Source organism: Epinephelus moara, chromosome 3 (genome assembly GCF_006386435.1).
Source record: "Epinephelus moara isolate mb chromosome 3, YSFRI_EMoa_1.0, whole genome shotgun sequence".
NCBI classification, from domain to species: Eukaryota; Metazoa; Chordata; class Actinopteri; order Perciformes; family Serranidae; genus Epinephelus; species Epinephelus moara.
In genome coordinates, this window is record NC_065508.1 from 32716163 (window position 1) to 32734746 (window position 18584).

Here is an 18584-nt window from a genome sequence, read left to right on the forward strand (position 1 = left end):
AAGATTTACTGAGCCCTGTTTTTTTTTCACAATGCCAAGATTCATAAACAATCGGACCTGGGAGCTTCTTACTACAACAGCTTACTTTCCATTGCTTTGCTGGAGGGGCTGGATGTGAAGTGGTTTGCTCAAGGGCACATAGATATTGGCTGCTGAGGGAGGATTGTGAGTTCAGACCTGGACCAGTGTGCCTCCTATGAATGTAGTAATCACTTACAAGCAAACTGTGTAATGTCATATATTCAGCAATGGTACACAGACCTCTGAGGAAATCAACAAGGCAGAACTAAAAATAAATCAATCACTGGAAATGGCATGCCTCCAGGTCAAAATGGTAGGCTTGTGTAATGTATTTTTATTGTTGAAATCATTGTTTATATTGTTTATACAGCCAGTAGTTTATTCAGCATGATTGTAAACACTAAAACAGAAAAATCATGTTGATTTTCTGTCTCTTAGGGTACGAGGAAAGAAAAAAGCAGAAATGAGATACATCAAATTAAGTGTGATATTTTTGTCCTTGTGTGGTGCGTATGGAATCTAATCTCCTGTGTCGACGTATGACACTCATTTCAGCTGGTTTATGTTAATTACATTCCAAGGCAGCAGGACCATGAACAGTGTGACACACAGGCTTTATAGCAGCAGAAAACTCTTTATCTCAATATTTCATCACAATCGCACCTTGTAATGTTGCTCTTTGTCGCTTTTCTTTTTTTTTTGTTGTTTCAGCTTTTAAATTTGTTTGCTGCAATTGGAAGAAAGACTTTCTTTAATGATGTTTACTCCGTCGTGTTGTGAATCTAACCATTGTGTCACTGTCATGGGTACACTACAAGGAGCCCTATGGAAGCCAACTCAGCGGTACTCTATGTTTTAAATAAGAAGAGGAGAAAGGAGAAGACACAAATACAGAAATAAACAGGTCCAGATCGTGCTCCTGTAGATTGTTACATAGAGCCTAACATAAGGAGGCCATTAAGAATCCAAGTCCTCACACAGTGGAGAAACATTAAAGGAAATAGTGAAGCATGAAACAAATAAATGCAGCTGCTTATGTCAAGTGCACAACCCCGCCATACAGAATTAGATATTTTCTGCCGAGATGACACAAAGCGAACTTATCAGAGGGTTGGGATTGTGAAGTTTGCGGCCTTACCGGTGATAAAACTGAAAATAGATATACTGATGTTAAAGCTGAAAATATAAAGAAGACACTGCAATGGTCACCAACCTTGAGATATAGCTATGGAGCTCTTGAGAGGTTTTGTAGTCTCTGATTCTGCAGACAGTTCACATGCAGCAGGACTGACAAAGGTGAGAGTTAAGCAGATAGATAGGATCTGGAATGCTGAACAATCTTGTGAGAAAAAGCTATGACTGAAAAGCAGAGTCTATGTATATAGGAGATGAGATGTGGCAAACATGAACCCACAACCCAATCGCAAGAAAAAAGGCTGGCATTGTATGTATGTGTAAAGCAAGGAAACAAGACATTTGCACGTTATTATGTAGAGAATACATAGAAACTTTCAGCACAAAACACTTTGTGGTTAGGAAAATATATTGTGTTTGCATAAAGTACCTGGTTTTGAGGGCATGATCTCAGCAGGTAACAGCAATGTCTCTGTAAAAAACAATCACTCTTCGTGGCACATTCCCCGCTGAAAAAACAGCAACGCATGTCAGGTCAGCTTAGTTTTCTTATGCATGGCAAACAAGACTATTATTTGGCAGTGATTTCTGAAAGTGTAGTTAATTGAGGAAATGCCTGTTTCAAACCATCATTGGATAAATGATTACACCTCCGGAATAGGAGATCCTTTTCCCACTTAAACCATGATAGTAGTGTAACAGACTAGCCCAGCACAATCCTAGAATGATCCCGATTTTGAAATCCCATGTTTTGCTGTACAGGATCAGCTAATCCATCTGGCTTTTGTGCCTGTTTTTCAAAGCAACACTGGATTGGAGCACCCTGATCCAGATACAAACTTCCCAAGATCACCAAATCCAGACAACCAGTGCTCTAAATGGGACTAGATATGACAATGTGGGCAGCCTGCTAACAAACACATTGCAGTTACCACCTATTGCCACAGGTGCTGCCAAAGAACACTACATGGAAATCTTTAAGTTTATAATTTTGAATGATTTCTGTTTGATTTTGACAGCTATTTGGGGGATCATTTTATGGGGACAACATCCTTATTTAAATTTTACTGTACTGGAAGGTTCTGGTGGCTCAGGCTCAGAGGTAGAGCGGGTCGTCCACCAATTGAAAGATCAGTGGTTCAATCCCCAGCTCCTCCAGTCTGCATGTTGAAGTATCCTTGAGCAAGATACTGATCCCCAAATTGCTCCCGATGATGCTTCCATTGGTGTGTGAGTGTGTTAAAACTGAGTAGCAGGTGGCACCTTGTATTGTAGCCTCAGCCACCAGTGTGTGAATGGGTGAATGTGACTTGTAGTGTAGAAAGCACTTTGAGTGGTCGGATAACTAAAAAAGGCGCTATACAAATGCAGGTCCATTTACCATAGTTAGCTTAATATCTACTTTATCACAGTAACTGTTAAATAAACCAAATGCAAAATATAATTATATGTATATATATATGACCAATTTTTGAGGTTTTTATTGCATTTAGTTCCCGAAATCCACCCTGTAGCCACCCTTCTGCTGGGACCAGGATAATCCTGATCAAAGTATCCCAATTTTACTAAAAGGGTTTGAATAACACATACTAAAGGTTTGATCCAGATCAAAACCAAGACTGGATTATGTGATCTAATCTGATTTCAGAATACTTTTTTCCAATTTTCAAGATCTGATCTGAATCAGATGCTGAAATCAGATCATATTACTTCTAGACAACAAGACCCAGGTCACTGTTTGTTGTGCGTGTATCTATAGAGGACAGGCTGGAATGATATAAATACATCTTGCGATGGAAAAAAACTCCACAATGTCTTGTGTTTTGAACAAATTCAGATTAATTTCAAAACTAGATAAAGTAATGTAAAGATGCAAACATATTATGTTATTGTTCACATATTTTATTATGCTACATTTACATCCACTCATGTATTTTTTCAGTGACACAAACACAACAAACAGTGGTCTGCAGCTTGGCAGGTGTCTCGCCTAGGTGTCACACCATCCACCATCACCTCAGCCTTCTGATGACAGAGTCAGCTCATGTCACTTTAGAAATGTGGTTTACAGAAAAGTACAATGCTAAACTTTTCTCTGGTGACGGGGCTGAAATGCAGACATGAAAATATTGACAGCTCAACCTGGCATTTGTGGGCAGTAAAAGATTTAGTAGCAGTGAGGATTTCTGGTTATGTTATTGATTAATATATTTTATTCAAAGTGACAATGGAGCTCATATGTCCTTTTATGGGGCTGATCCAGTAGACATATAACAATTCATGTGTTCGTAGAAACATGACAACACTGCAGAAATAAAGCCCTTTTTAGGGATAGACATTAGAGATCAAACAAATCGAAAACAAAAGAAAATCAGTGTGGATATGCAACAGTGTACAATCTCCTTAGTTCAATTATCTTTGATTACTTAAACAGTCCTTTGATGATCTTAAGTCATCAAGATGAAGAAGGCATCAGAGGTGTCAAGTGCCAATCGACTTTACCGACGGGCTTCCTGTTTGAAATCTACAGTCACGCTTAAAAAAAACCAACCATAAATAATGTATAAAACACAGCCGTCACTCAAACAGCAGCATTTTTTGAAAAATGTTTTGTTAACCTTGCAGCTCCAGGAGAAGATGAAAAATGTAATAGAATTACCATCCATCCTCCTTCCTGACATTTGGTATTTCAGAAACACTTCAAAGAGGTCCTCTATTACCTCTGTGTAGCCACCATCACACCCTTCAGCAACAAGACGTGTGGAAGACCAAGCCATCTCAGAACTCCTCGTATCTCAAGCAATTCCCAGCACTTACTACAGATAGTAATAATTATAGCATTTCAGGTTGGCTCTTCAGTGTGCTCTTTCTTGCCAAAATTGCCATCAATTTCACTTGATATTGATTTGAAAATAGTAACTATCTGTTTATTGCCCAAAAAAGGGATTTCCTGCACTTACAGCTGTATTTGTATGCACACATCATGGAAACAAAAAGCTTTGCAAAATCTCAATTGTATATCAGTCTTTGACTTTCACCCTAAAACTTAATATAAATATTCCATTGTAGTAGCAATGTCGTAGTTGGTTTGCTGTGTCACCGATGTCAATGTACAGTACATTGTTGATGACCTGAATAGCTTATACCATAATTTCCTTTGTATATTTACAGGATTAGTCACACTGTGAATTAAATTATGAACGTATACGTGTGTGTGTGTGCGTGTGTGAGTGTGTGTGTGTGAGAGAGAGCCCAAGAGAACGAGAAGCAGAGCAAGAAGCACATTTCCGCTGAAAGGAACAAAAGAAATCAAACTCTGTGGCAATAAAGTAAAATTGCCTTTTTGAGCCTTTTCATTAAAAATGACTCTCTGGGAACAATATACTTTTAATTCTAATTGAACATGTGTTTTAATTGAAAAAATGACGTCCGAATGTAATTTAATGGTGACTAGAAAAGAGTAGCAAGAAAAAAAAAACCCCCACACACACGCAAAAAAAAAAAAAAAAAGACCCATCAAATTCACCCACTGCCTTCCATTAAAGCAATTGCTAAAACCTTCTGAAGAGAATAACTTAACATAACTTCCCTGTCATCCCAGTTGTCAGTTTGAGTCTGAGAGCTGAACAGTGATTGCCGGCTGGAGCCCCTGCTCTCCCAAAGCAGACAGCACCTTTGTGGCTGAGAGTGGAAAACAGCCATTGAATTGAGGCAAGTGAGCAGAGTGGCAGGCAAAGATGAAAGCTGGAGTTAAAAGTGGCAAGACTTGCATTTCTGTGACTCAGGGCCTGCATGGTTTAACAGGATGTCGCCCGACTCCAGACACACAGCGCAGTGGACGTCTGTGTGCTGCGAGCTGTTCTGAGGGAAAGTGTGTGCGTAGGCGGGGGGCAGATCTGTTGTCTTGTGCAGTCACCCGCCTTCATCTGCACTTGACTTCTCATTAGGGGCTCGTGTGACATAAGGCAACAACCTGTGACCAACTAGGCATGGTATACGGCCGAGGAGAGCCGGGAAGGGGGAGATAGGGAGGACGGAGGTGGAGCTGTTTGTGTGACTTGTTGTCACTTGTCAGGTACCGCGGCCACTAGCCTTGAGATACTTGGCTGTTGTCTGAGAGTGCTTTATCATCTTGATAAATGCAGCCTTGGAGCAGTGCACTATCAGCATGCTCAGGGGCATGAGACACACTCTGACTAATGAAAAGAGAAGGTCAAGGAGAGGGAGGGGTGCGGAAGAGGAGAAATCGTGAACAGAGATGTGGATGTGAAAGTGTGGGACAACATGTCACACACTCCATGAAAGGTTTGTTGTGTGTGAGAGAAAATGCTAATTTTCCGTGTTCCTGCCACAACATCTTGCATGGTGGCAGTGCGCATGCAGTGTTTGTTCGGTGTGTTGCCATGTGAATGAATGGTTGAGTGTTAGGTAGAATTCAAACCCTTCTAGCCGAGCACTCTATTATAGTTACGGACAGGAAACTCAATCTTAACATACACCTCTGCAAAGGCACACGGAATACTGTGATCAGGGCAAAAATAGAGTTTCTCACTGCAGCAATGATTTCCTTCAAAACATTCACTGTGCCATATCTGTGCCACTATGGTTCTAATTACATTTGACAAGAGGGGTTACATTAATTTTCTTGTACCTGTTTTACAGAAGACATATTCCCTCTATTTTGAATGTTATTACAGCAGGTGTTGAGAATTTCTAGCGGCAGTGTTAATTTTGGAGTCGTCAAAGTGACAGCACAGAGCTTGGGAATCCTTTCGGGCTCATTACCATAGTCTGCTGAATCTATTGGCAGGGCCCCGCATGACTGGGCAGACGCTGCTCCAGCCTAGCCGTCAGATAGAAGCAATGATCAGGGGGTTAACAGATGCTGCTCAGTCTTTGGGGTCACATCCACTCTATTCCCACTGTTGGGACTGAGGCTGAGCAGAGCGAGCACAACAAGCTTCCACACTGCTCCTAACAGTTTGCAGCGGAAACGAGAAAATGGCCAGCTAAGAGAAATGTTTCTCACCGCAGACTGTCTCCAAGCACTCTTGTACCCAACAGTTGCAAATCCACAGAGCAATTTGTGAAATTCATAATTTGAGGTCAAAGGTCAGGTGGAGCTTGTACTCTCCCCCCCCCCTTTTTTTCTTTTTCTCCTGCAGAGAATGGATGTGTACAGAGAGCTTTGAAAAACTGTCTACCGCGCAGTTGACTTGCTCAGAGGGAGCTCTTTTCCAATACATGGTAATGAGGAGTGTGCAATTAACTGGGCTCTACCAGGAGGAAGTGCACAACAAAGGGGGAGGGGAAAGACGAAGAGGAAGAAAGACAGTACAATGCTACAAACTGCACTCAACTATTTCTGCTACACAGGCATATGGGAACGTGAAGAAGAAACTTGATATTTATAGGGAAATTGGGTCATTGTTGTAGGAAGGACCAGGACACGGAGTGGATAAGACAGCAAGAAAAACAATAAATTACAGATAACACACAAATTCAATATAACCGTGGCTCTTCACAGTGGCTGTTAGATTCACATCAGTAAACATGAAATTGTCTATTATGTCCTGTAACAGATCTATTACAGATATTTTCCTGTGATAGATTTTTTTCACCAACTGCATTAACAGTGTTGCAGAGTCATGAACAAGGGTAGTATATGAGTGCAGGTAACACATACAAAGCAATATAGTGTGTATCAGTTAGAGTGTCAACATAGACTGCATTAAGCCTTGAGTTTGGCATTTTGGTTGTCGCCATCTTGATTTTTGGAGCAATTAGTGGGTGGAAAGATTGGAGCTAACCCTAACGATAGCTGCTAGCTTGGTTAGCATGATGCAGGTACAGCTATAGTCAACTGTGGTAATGCTAATACTGATTTTCGTTAGCAAAAACAGGCCTATAACCATTAAAACAAAATGTACCTACCAGACAAATTGAATGTTCAGTCTTTTAGTACAACCAAATGCTGAACAAGAACATTGAAATAGCAACAGCTATGGCTACGCCTATGGCCTGTGAATCTTTGGTTACGTCATGGTCACATTACCTAGCCAACATGTTGCCATGGTAGCATCTTCTCAACAGTGGGCACCCTCCTTTCAGTCAAAGCGGCGACACCCTTAGTTGTGTGTAACATTGAGCCCTATTAACTTTTAAACAGGTGAGTAATATATGAAAATTCACCAGCAGTACAGTTAACATGTAAGGAGAAATTAGCGATAGAGATCAAAATGTTTTTTTGTACCAGGCTGTAAACATTGTTGATTATTAAATTAAATTAAATCAAATTAAAGTGAATTAAATTATATATTAAATAAATAAAAATATTTTATATAATATTTTAAACATGGGCTCTATGGGGGTTTACTCACTCTTGTAACCAGCCTCAAGTGACCATTCAAGGAACTACAGTTTTTGGCATTTCCACGATGGCTTTACTTTTCAGCCGTGGAGGGTGCTGCTTGAACAAAATCTGATCAAAGAAATGAATTGAAATTACGGATTTGGTCAATTATCAGTTGCTCACATAAATACCTCTACATGGCAGTGTTCACATTTAGTATTTTGTGTGATTATTTATTTAGTTTCAGTTGAATTATCTTGAAATCTTTACATATTTAAGAATGCGTTTCATATAGCCATTGATTTTGCTGATCCTTATGATGTGTCAGAACTGGACATGTCTCATTTTTGCAAAAGCAAACGCAGTGTTTACGAGTAATGCTTTAATAAGAAATGGCATCTTAGGGAAGGCGTCAGTAATTTGGTTATTTTCCTCATCGGTCATCATCATCATTTTGCCAGTGTTGCCTATTAAATATTTAAAAGCTGTGAAGAAAAAAATGTTTTAACCTTGAAATGTCAGTTCCAGTGGAGGTGAGAAGCATAACAGTGAATTGAATGAGTCAACCCCTTTTTGGTCTTGTATTAGGCTGCCTGTCCTCATCAGGGATATGGATTATACGCTTCAGCCTGTTTATCCTGTTCTGTCTGTTGGCACATTCTGAGGTGAAGTTTTACACATTGTGACAAAAGAGCGTGTCATTAAATCAAAGCCATTTTCTTCTTAAGTCCTGTCAACAACTAAATCAAGTCAAACCAGTAAAAACAGCAACTAATTACATTGTGCACAAGATAAACATATTTGTTGGGAATTGCATATTACAATAAGTGAAAATAATAAAGAGAAAGAGAGGAGAGGTTGTCAGTGTTCTCTCATCTGTTCCATTGGTAAAACAATTTGGCAGATTTCCCTTCACGATTCTGTAGAATGAAGCCTTGTGCTTGTGGTTAAACAAAAAGACACAAACTTTGCGATGACATGGGAATCAACTTTAAAACATTCAATTGTGTTCGAACAATATCAACATTTAAAAGAAAAATCAATTATCAGCTTGTGTGTATGTGGAAATGTATGAAAACAATCATTTTTGCTATTGTGAGGAATGTGTAATCTCTGTCTTTGAAAGATGTTTCGGCGTGGACAATTACTTTTACAAAAATCCAAAATACACAATCCAGCGATCATAAAAAGAAACTCTTGGGGGAAATCAATACTGTCTGGATTCCCGTCCCTGACAGTCTTGTGCAGACAAAATGCACAATAACACGAGCTGTTCTGTTTTCTGTGATCAGACTTCTCTAAATGCCTATGTTAAATAATAATTACAACAGCTGGTAGAACTTCAGTTGTAGTGACATACATATTTTTCTAAAACTCTTAAAGGTCCAGTTGGTAGGATTTAAGGGGAATATTGGCAGAAATATAATATACTGTAATATAATATAATATATGTATGTTTTCTTTAGTGTATAATCACCTGAAAATAAATTTTTGTTACCTTAAGTACTATTCAGACGGGATTAGTATTACATAGGGATATGGACTAATGTTAATTTACCATAGGATGTCTGTAATATAAATGTCCGATTCGCACGGGACAAGAAATCTCCGTAATTCTACCAGAGATGGGAGTGGTAACTCGGTTTGCGCCCTGGCGTCGTCTCCCTGTTGGCATGTGCGTGCTACCTTGCTTCCTGCATGTGTTACGTTTATATGAAATATTGCCCATGATCAGGATTGTGTGCACGATTAGCAATATGGATTTATATTAGGCCTACCTAACACAACAACTTGTGGCTCTGAAAAGTGTTTTCTTCTCGACCTTTTTGATTGGTCTCCCAAGTAGGGCTATGCGATCATTAGAAGAATGTCCACTATCACGACTGCCGACAACACCGAATGTTTCTTCAAGCGCCTCCGTCATCGAAAAAACGCGGAAAACTAGTTGTAAACGCGGCAAAATGGTTGTAAACAGGACGTGACGAAATATTTACATACATTTTTACAGAGGATCCCGTTTGCACGGGATTAAAATTACCCGAGGTATTTTCTCCAGTACGTTTCACTGTAATTTTTACTGACATTATCCGTAATGATTACAGATATGGTGAGTTCGGACGGGACTAAAATCCCTGGTAATAATTACTTTACCCCATGTCTCCACGTTAAACTAATCCTGTCCGAATAGGGCTTTAGAATGAGCCTCCTTATGTACATAAGGAGCAGGTCCTCATCTGTGGAGATCGCCATATTGCTGTTTTGCCATGTTTCTACAGTAGCCCAGAATGGACAAACAAAACACTAGCTCTAGATAGGGTGATTTGCATCATTTTCAAGTTTAAGTGTTTTTCCATTTTTGCATTTCAAGTTGGCAACCATAGTTTGCAAATCACCTTGTCCATTTGTTTTGGAGAGGAAGAGACCTCTGCCGATAATTCGGCTCCCGGTAAAAACTTCCGGAATGCCTGGATCAGAAATAAGGTGAGCACACATTAAGTTACCAAAAGAATAGGTTAGCAAACATGAGCAGGTTCAGGTGTTACTGAACAACACTGGAAGAGACCTCTGTGAATAATTCGGCTCCCGGTGAAAACCTCCTAACAATGGACATTCAAGGAATTCTGACCTCATTGCAGAATTCCTCATTGCAATCTGAAACCCTTACTGCTGAATGCCACTAAATCTCTATATCTTACAAACTGAAAAAAAATTCAGAACACACTAAAACTTTAGAAAAATGATCTGCCAAGGACCAGGCTATGGTTGTAGTTACATTAGTTAATATATATATATATATATATATATATATATATATATATATATATTAACTAATGTATCATATATTATTTTCTACTCCAAGGTCTATTATCCTTCAGTTTCTGTCTCACATTTTCCTCCCCTTGCAGCTCAAGTCTGATTGGCATAGCCTAATGCAAGACAAATAGCAGTAAATAACAGCGGGCAGATTTTGGGACACTGCTCTAATTGCGATTGTTGGCTGAAAGGGGTCACGGTTCTGCACTGTGAATGTAATGCACGATGATTAGCCCCGCATGCATTTGCGAGTCCTGTGACTGGGATATTGTTGCCGTCAGTGACTGTAATATGGGCTGTAATTTGTAGGTTGTAATGCTACGTGGGCAGAGACTCATTGATAGCATTTGGCACACAGCCTTGCTTTGATGAAGCACTTAGCCAGGCCAGTCAATCCGAATCACAGACAGTGCTCTGAGTCAGTGGGAGTGTGTTTGTTAGCTGAACATGCCGTGTAATAATCAGCCAGTCCTTAGCTATCTAATGAACAGTCATCATGTTTTCTTTTTTTTTTTCTTTTTTTTTTTTTTGATTTTACATAATCCTGCCATCTAAGATTACCTTAATGCATGTAAAGGCTTGCTGCTGATGTGTGCCTCATTACCTTGGTACATTGGTCATTTCATTTCAAGGGTCTGATTTTCATTAACTGCTCTGCCCCCCTACCCATTAGCAGAATGAAAGCTCGGCTGAAACCATCTGGCTGCCAACTAGACCTCGGGGTTGCTTTATGGCTCCACCGAGCTTCACTAAAGGGAAAGTTGCACTATTAGAGCCTTTTCTGAGTCAGGCCGGAGGGAGTACGGGGAGTGATGCAAGGAGTGTCCCATGCTCGGGGATGTGGGGGGAAACAGAGAGATAAATTTAGAAGAGAAAGAGAGACATTGGCGCAGTGATAGAGGAGACAGAGGAAGGCAAAGTCAAATAAAACCTGAAAGAAAAGTCAACATTAAAAACCAAAGAAAAAAAAAAACGAGAACAAAGGAGAGAACAAAGTAGGTCTGGGTGCAATGTCAATGATATTTCTGCAATGAAATTCCACAAAGGATGTTGAGTCTGCCAGAGGTGTGACAGAAAGGTGGGGGATCCATCCATCGACTGCTGATAACACATCACACTTACGGCTTATGTTGGGAGACTGCACGTGTGGAGTCAGAGAACAGGTGTAAAAACATACATACATACACTGCTTCATCATACACCTTTTATTTTTAGAATGAGTGGTCTTGTTTTGAAATAGCATCTGCTTACACATACTATTGTAGTGTCTTGACTCTGGTTCTTCTCCAGTGCTTTTATTCCCCACTCCCACTCCCAACCCCATCTCTATTCTTGCCTTCTAATTGCTTTTATTTTCTGTTATTGTTCTGTCTCCCACAACAGACTGCCTGCGAACGCACGTCAACCTGCTGTATCTTCTTCTGTTCAGGTGACAGAGTGCAACAGCACACACACACGCACACACAAAAAAAAACGTCCTGAAAAGTGATGTGTTTTGTTGCTCGTTTCTTCCCGTAGACTTTGAACCATTTCTGAATTTTACTGTTCATGCATCACTTATGTAAAAGTTAGTGACTGGATGAACAGAATGGAGGCTCACAGCAATTATTTCACTGGCTATAATAAGATTTTGATATCACAGGCTAATATGACCCAGATAACTATAGAGGGGCTAATGATACGCATAGATATGATCTACTTTTGATTTTTTTGATGTTATAAGGCCAGAGCATATTTCAACAAACTTATTGGACTGGTTATCTCTGAATAATTTGTCATGCTCAGAGTTAGTGATGAGATTATCAATGAAAGAAAACAGTTTTTAAATAAACTACTTTGTTGGCTAAGAGAGTCTGTGTTGGCTTACCTTACTGTTACGAGAACAATGATGTAATATTTTATTGATCTACTCACTTGCTCAGCTTCCACAGGGAGGTCAGAGGTCAACCACACAACCCTTAGAGCTTGCAGGAGTTCGGTGTCTTGCTCATGCTTCTGTTTGGATACCCTCTGCCTACACAAGAGACCGAACCCAGGTTTTCCTGGAGGATTTGTTTCATTGTATGTTACATCTTTGTCAGAGTTTTGGCTCTCGCTGCTACACTGACCAAATATTGTATTTACTGGTTATGCTTTGCCGGCAGTAACCAATTTAGGAACCCCACTTTATTCATTAAAGTGGAGTTCTCCCGCAAGCACCGGGCAGACAGACATCACTGGCAGATAGATAAAGCCCTGAGACATAATGTGAACCCAGAAAAGGGACCAAAAAAAGTGACCTACTGTAAGAGACTCAGAGCATGGCATGATTATTTCCAGCACCTGAGGACCGTCTCACCTCAGGGTTCGTCATGCACAGCAGGGCCTGAGCTTTACTGGGAATTTCTAAAAAAAAAAAAAGATCCACTCAGCTGCTGCCCTGACTCATGTGGGCTAAAAACTAGTCTGAATGGTGTAAAATTATTATCAGAAATAAAGCAATACAATCTAATGGTGGTATGTACAATGGCGTACAAATATGTGGCTGTCTGGCGAGCTAGCACACTCAGTTGTAAGATCCATGTTAGAAAACCTGACTGGCAAAATGAATTTCTCTATAGAAACAAATCATATCTGTCTCCTGCAAGTTAGAGGTTACTGTTCAATCTGCCATTCTGTCTCTCATGGTGATACTGTATACATATATGCATCCACCTCCACCTTGAAGGATATTGTATCACAGTGCACTAGGCTTTATCACAAATGATAAATTCCTTTTCTTATGAAAAGATGGGCTGGTCTTCTTGACAAAGGCAAGTTGCACTGTATGTTATTTATCTTGAGAGCTCTACGTCAGAAACTGCCAAATAATCTCTGCTCTCTGATCACATCTAAACACATTTATTATAACCTGAGGTCACAGGATATTTCAAATGTATTTATACTGCATGTTAAATCAGTGCTGGGCAGAACTGGTTTTGTTCCACATAATGGAAGCTTATCCCATTATGGATCCTGCAAAATGTTACTCAAATTAACACGTGCCAACCAAGAGGAGACTCAAAGTGACTATAAAAAGATGAAAAGAGAAACACAAAGAGGCACAACATGATCACAAAACAACCGCAGAGAAACAAAATACTACAACAATGGGCAAAACAACCACTAAAATACATAAAAAACCTACAAAAAGAGGCAAAACAACCACTAAGAGACACAAAATGCCCACAAAGTGGCACAACAACTACAAAGAGACACAAATTGACCAAAGACAAAACCTCAAAAAGATGTCTAATGACTACAAACAGGTGCAACATAACAACAGCAAAAGAGGCAAAAACACCACAAAGTCTGTGTTTCTTACTCCTATGACGCAGAGGGGGAGGGGCCTTTTGCATGTCTGTGCCCCGGACCCCACTGTGTCATAATCCGCCCATGGAATGAGCTACAAAGAGTTTTGAAATCAAAATATCTAATTTCTTTTGAGGATTCTAAAGTGTTATTCCCAACACTTTAAGTGCTACTAACTGTAAATGTTTTTCTTAATGTGTAATCATTGTTGTAAGTAAACTGTGTCTGCATTTGTGTCCATGCTCAGATTGTATATGTTCTCCTGTGCACAGGTGTCTTGTCTCACCGAGACTGTGTTTGTACAAAGGATTAGATATGCTAATAAATATAAATATGCATCTAAATACGCAAATGTAGAATTGTCTGCAGACCTGAACCTCATTGCGACTGTTAAATTGATGGAAATACTCCATAAATATTCTCAATAAGACGATATACGTTTAAAATGGCTGTGCTGTTAAAAATAACTGAAGGTATGATGAGGAAATTCAAAGGCAATGCAGAGAGCACTGTATCTGAACTCCCCTAACTAACTTGGAGGGGGCTGTTCCATGAGCTGACGCTAGGAGCTGTCCGCGGTGCTGAAGCCTCGGCTGCCTTCTCTCTCCATGTGCCGACTGCTCACACAGACAGGAATCCGCTTACTGAGCGTCCAAATTAAAAAGGGACCTCCGCGTTTCACTTGATAATTCTCGACTGTCTTCACTCCGTTAATTATAGAGGAAGTGCAACAGCGAGGCGCGCGGCTCTCTTTGTGTTTTGCGCACGTTTGAATTCTCGCCTTTGCTTGTTTTATTTAAGCCCCTGGAAGTATTCTTTCTCAACATAAGGACGTGTTCTGTAGCCACGCTAAGAGCGACCTCCACTTTAGTAGACATGTGTATGAGACAGGACTGTCAATTGAAGACCCTCCTCGCGGTTTTGCTCCTCGCTGCTGCCGTGGCCGAAATACATGGACAAGGTAAGAACTTGGGTCTCGCACGCACTTTGCGGGGATTGTTCCGTCTACTTCCTTCTGTCAAACTACACCAAGCGAAGGTAGAGCTGAGTGCTGGGCAATGACACCAGGTCCACCGCTGTTAGATCTACAAGTGTGCAGCCTATATGGGTGTGTGGAGTCCTCACAGAATGATCTATTTGATGTTAAGTTTACAATTTGTTGGTTAAAACCAAGCCAAAGGAACAACGGTATTGCTGGTTTAAAAGTTGAAGTCCACAGAGACACTCCCGTTAATTATCTGCACACATTCTAATCTACTACTCTTTGGAGATAACTTAAATATTAAATTAGAAGCGTGCAGCATAATAAAGAAAATCAGCTTTCAAGTGGCTTCATACTGCACACAGAGTATAGCTAATAATACGTTATAGATCCTGACATCTTGCCACTGGGTATAATGTGTTTAACAGTCACTTACATAACGGTTTGCTGTCAATCACAACTTACAGAACCTCTTTAGATTGCTGTGTCTATACACACATACACACACACACATATGGCCACAGTAATAGGATGACAAACCCCCATGGGGAAACCACAACTTCACAAGCTATTCCCAAACTAAACACTATTCTCAAGCATATTCCACCTAATGTGGATCAGATTTTTTTTTCCAGTCAGATGTTTGTTTATGTGTTGAAATCCGGAGTAAACATTCAGGAAGTGACTCGTTTTGGGCACTGAGGTCTGTGTGACAGACGGTGCTCGGTAATAAGACTCTAATCCTCAGGAATTGCTGAAGATTATTGACCAAGCTGTTTGACACAGTTGAGTGCTTGTGGGAAAGCGGCAACGGATTCATGCACAGTGGCCTTGTCCTAATTATTTCTCTATTGTGCTTCCCACTCTCCCTTTATCTTTCTAACTATGCATTCTGTTGGTCTACCTGTGTTTCAGCTTGTCTGCACATTTTTACTCACATCCAGCTCCCCCCACCTTTCTCTGTTGATCCATATCTACTCTTTGTCAAGCAGTTGGACATAGACACGAGCCACCTCCAAGGGGCAGATAGTCTGTGCAGTATGCAGTATGTCAGTAATGACATGCAATGTGCAGCCAAAACATTACAAATATATATTTACATTCATTCTTATTCACCTGAGCAGGATTAAGTGTTGCTTATATAGTTGAAATAAGACGTTGCACCCTTTTCCATCAACATGACATCAGTTAAGTGTCACATCATTTTGTATCACAGTCCTTCAGCATCACGCAGAATAAGTGACAGTTAACTGAATGCTTTCCTACATCCTCTTTTTGATGAAGCCTTTTACGAAATCTGCCTGTTTCATGTTGAAAATGAACACATTGATGAGGGACAAGTGATAACTAAACAATGCAATAATTGTGAGAATGAATTCACATAGCCTGGGCCGTTGCAGTCATTACATCTCAGCCCATCCAAAACCAATTCTGGACCAGAGCCTGAACCAATATTTTACACGATCAACAAAACATCTGCTGGTGGATGTCTAGTGGAGGAAAGGTGCTGCATCACATCAATATGGAATTTCAGAACCTCATAACATAATCTAGTTATTTGTGATATAGCCCAACACCCTGCGAAGATATTTTGTATTGCTTAACTGTTTGATTAACTTTTATGAGTAAACACATACTGTGCAGTATTGCTCATAAGTAGGAGATGAATTTTTGAGTGTTTCAGAGACACACCTGCACTGCTTGCTCACAAAACTCTAGGGAGAGGGAAAATGCACAATGCACTATTTTTAGAGCAAAATAAAATTTAACAGCTTCCATTAGTGAATTCTCTGCCGTTGCTTAGCCAGCAAATGTTCACGTCTTAGTATACTCTCCATGGCTGGCCGTTTCAATTTTTAATTCTTGTGGTTGTGATGTTTTGGCATTGTTGGGAGTTTCAGTGTGGAGACATGCAGGGGAGCAAGTGAGGTTTTGTTCAGACGAGGTCTTAATGTATCATTTGTGGCAGAGCCTGTTGTTGTGAACTTCTGTCTGTTACCTAGCAGGGAAGACAAACACCCATCCATTTCACTGTCATGAGCACCAGGGACTAGAGACATTTTGCAAAATTTGGTGAACTGTGACATTGTTTTCCCATCCACAGTGTGCACATTCACATTGTTGTGTAAAAAATGTCTTTTTCAGTTAATCAATTCAGTAAAAGGTGTTGCTTAATCAAATTTGCATGCAGATGATTGTTTCTTAAACGCTGGGTTATTTTTCTTTTCCGTCCTAGTTGCACTGCTCCTTACTTTTTCTATTTGCATCACATATTTCAGCTACTTTTGCTGTTTAAAAACATCACACTGCACACAAATCGACTTGTCTTGATTTTCTTTTTTGTTTTGTATGTATACTTCATTTAACTGGCTTCTAACTTTTAACACCTTTTGAGTCAGAAGCAGATGGAATTAAGACGTTTTACATATTACAAAAAAGCATTTCTTGCAAAGCGTGTCCTGACTATATTTTTAGCATGAGCTATTTCAGAACATTCAAATGATGCAAGGAAATATTAATATGCAAGAAATAATTACCTACTGACTATGTTTAAAAACACGGGACATAGGACTGTAGGCGCAAAGTCCATGGTTGTAAAAAATAATGTTGCTTTTCAAATGAATTGGTCAGCCCTTCTGTCACTTTAATTTATTTTTCCCATTAATACGATGAGGTCATGTGGGGAGAGACAGGAAAAACAGTTTGAAGGAGGATCATTGAAATTCTGATCAGAACCTCTCAGTTCTTTATGTACACCTTTTACTGCAAAAACAACAAACAAAATGAAATGGACAGCCCCTTAATCTGTCCCGTGCTTTTCATGAGGCATTTTCATTTAGTTTGTCCTCAAGCCTTCTCTTGTGTTTTTGTCGAATGGAAAAAGTGACTCAGTAGTTCTGAGAAGGCTTTGCATGGATTTCTTGCATTTAAGTTTTGTTTTTTTGAATGGTTCGTGACTCTGAAATTCAGTGATGTGCTCCATCTGTGTCCTGAGATAGAATCTGTCTCACAATATACATAAAATTATGAAAAATACTGAAAAATGTATTAATCAATGTTAAATCTAATTAAAATATAAACACTCCATGAGACTTAAAATTAAGTCAGGGTGATTTTTACTGAATTGGTGAGGTATGTGTAATAAATAGAGCTGCTCATGCACAGCAGCCCGCATCAGTGTTTTGAGGATGCAATTACCAAATTGCAACAAGTAATACTTAGTACTGCGTGAGAACGCTACGGGCCTTTAATTATCTCAGTGCGGATCTCCGAGCGACATAGTGACAGAACTTGTTACGAACATTTACAAGGACAGACGACCTGAAGGCAACAGCTTGAACTTGTCATAAAAGGTATCAATCAGATTTACACTCGAATATAAAGCATGTTCACAGATGTAAGTGCTTTTACTTTTACAGCACCAGTTCAGAAATTATATCAGAAATATTAAAGGAACATACACTGTACAAGAAATCTGTGTAGAAACAATAACCACTCTGAACAGTCAGTGCTCTGAGTCTGCACTTACTTACTAATCTGTCACTCTCAATAATAACTCAATTCTGCAAAAGTATTCAAATTAATACGTTTGATAAAACCCTTACAGATCATTAATAGCTAATCATGCATCCATTCAGCGCGGAGAGTTTTTGTTGGCCTTGGCGTGGCACTTGAAGTTTTACACAATTTAACGACATTGAGCCGAGCCCATTATCTTTATGCTTAGACATTATCTCCGCCTGTTAACAATGATCTGTAGCGATCTGGGAGTTGGAGAAAGGGATGTTTTATGTATCCTAAAGCTCATTAAAATGAGTTATGATCTCCCCCTCGTTGACAGAGCTCTCCTTGACATGCCACTATTGGTTTTGAGAATGTGTTGTTGTGAATTCTGGTAAGTCTTAGATTTACAATATCTGACAAATGTTGTTTATCATTATGACATATTGC

At 39.7% G+C, this 18584-nt stretch overlaps 1 protein-coding gene across 3 annotated transcripts in view; it reads left to right on the forward strand.

Annotated features, from left to right (window-relative positions):
- The first annotated feature begins 14277 nt into the window (after positions 1-14277).
- LOC126388280 (seizure protein 6 homolog) overlaps positions 14278-18584 on the forward strand; it is a 116945-nt gene continuing 112638 nt past the window's right edge. For all 3 annotated transcript variants that reach the window (XM_050041307.1, XM_050041308.1, XM_050041306.1), the window contains exon 1: positions 14278-14612. In XM_050041307.1, coding sequence (XP_049897264.1) covers positions 14528-14612 — 85 coding nt within the window. In that variant the 5' untranslated portion in view covers positions 14278-14527. The remainder of the gene's footprint in view (positions 14613-18584) is intronic.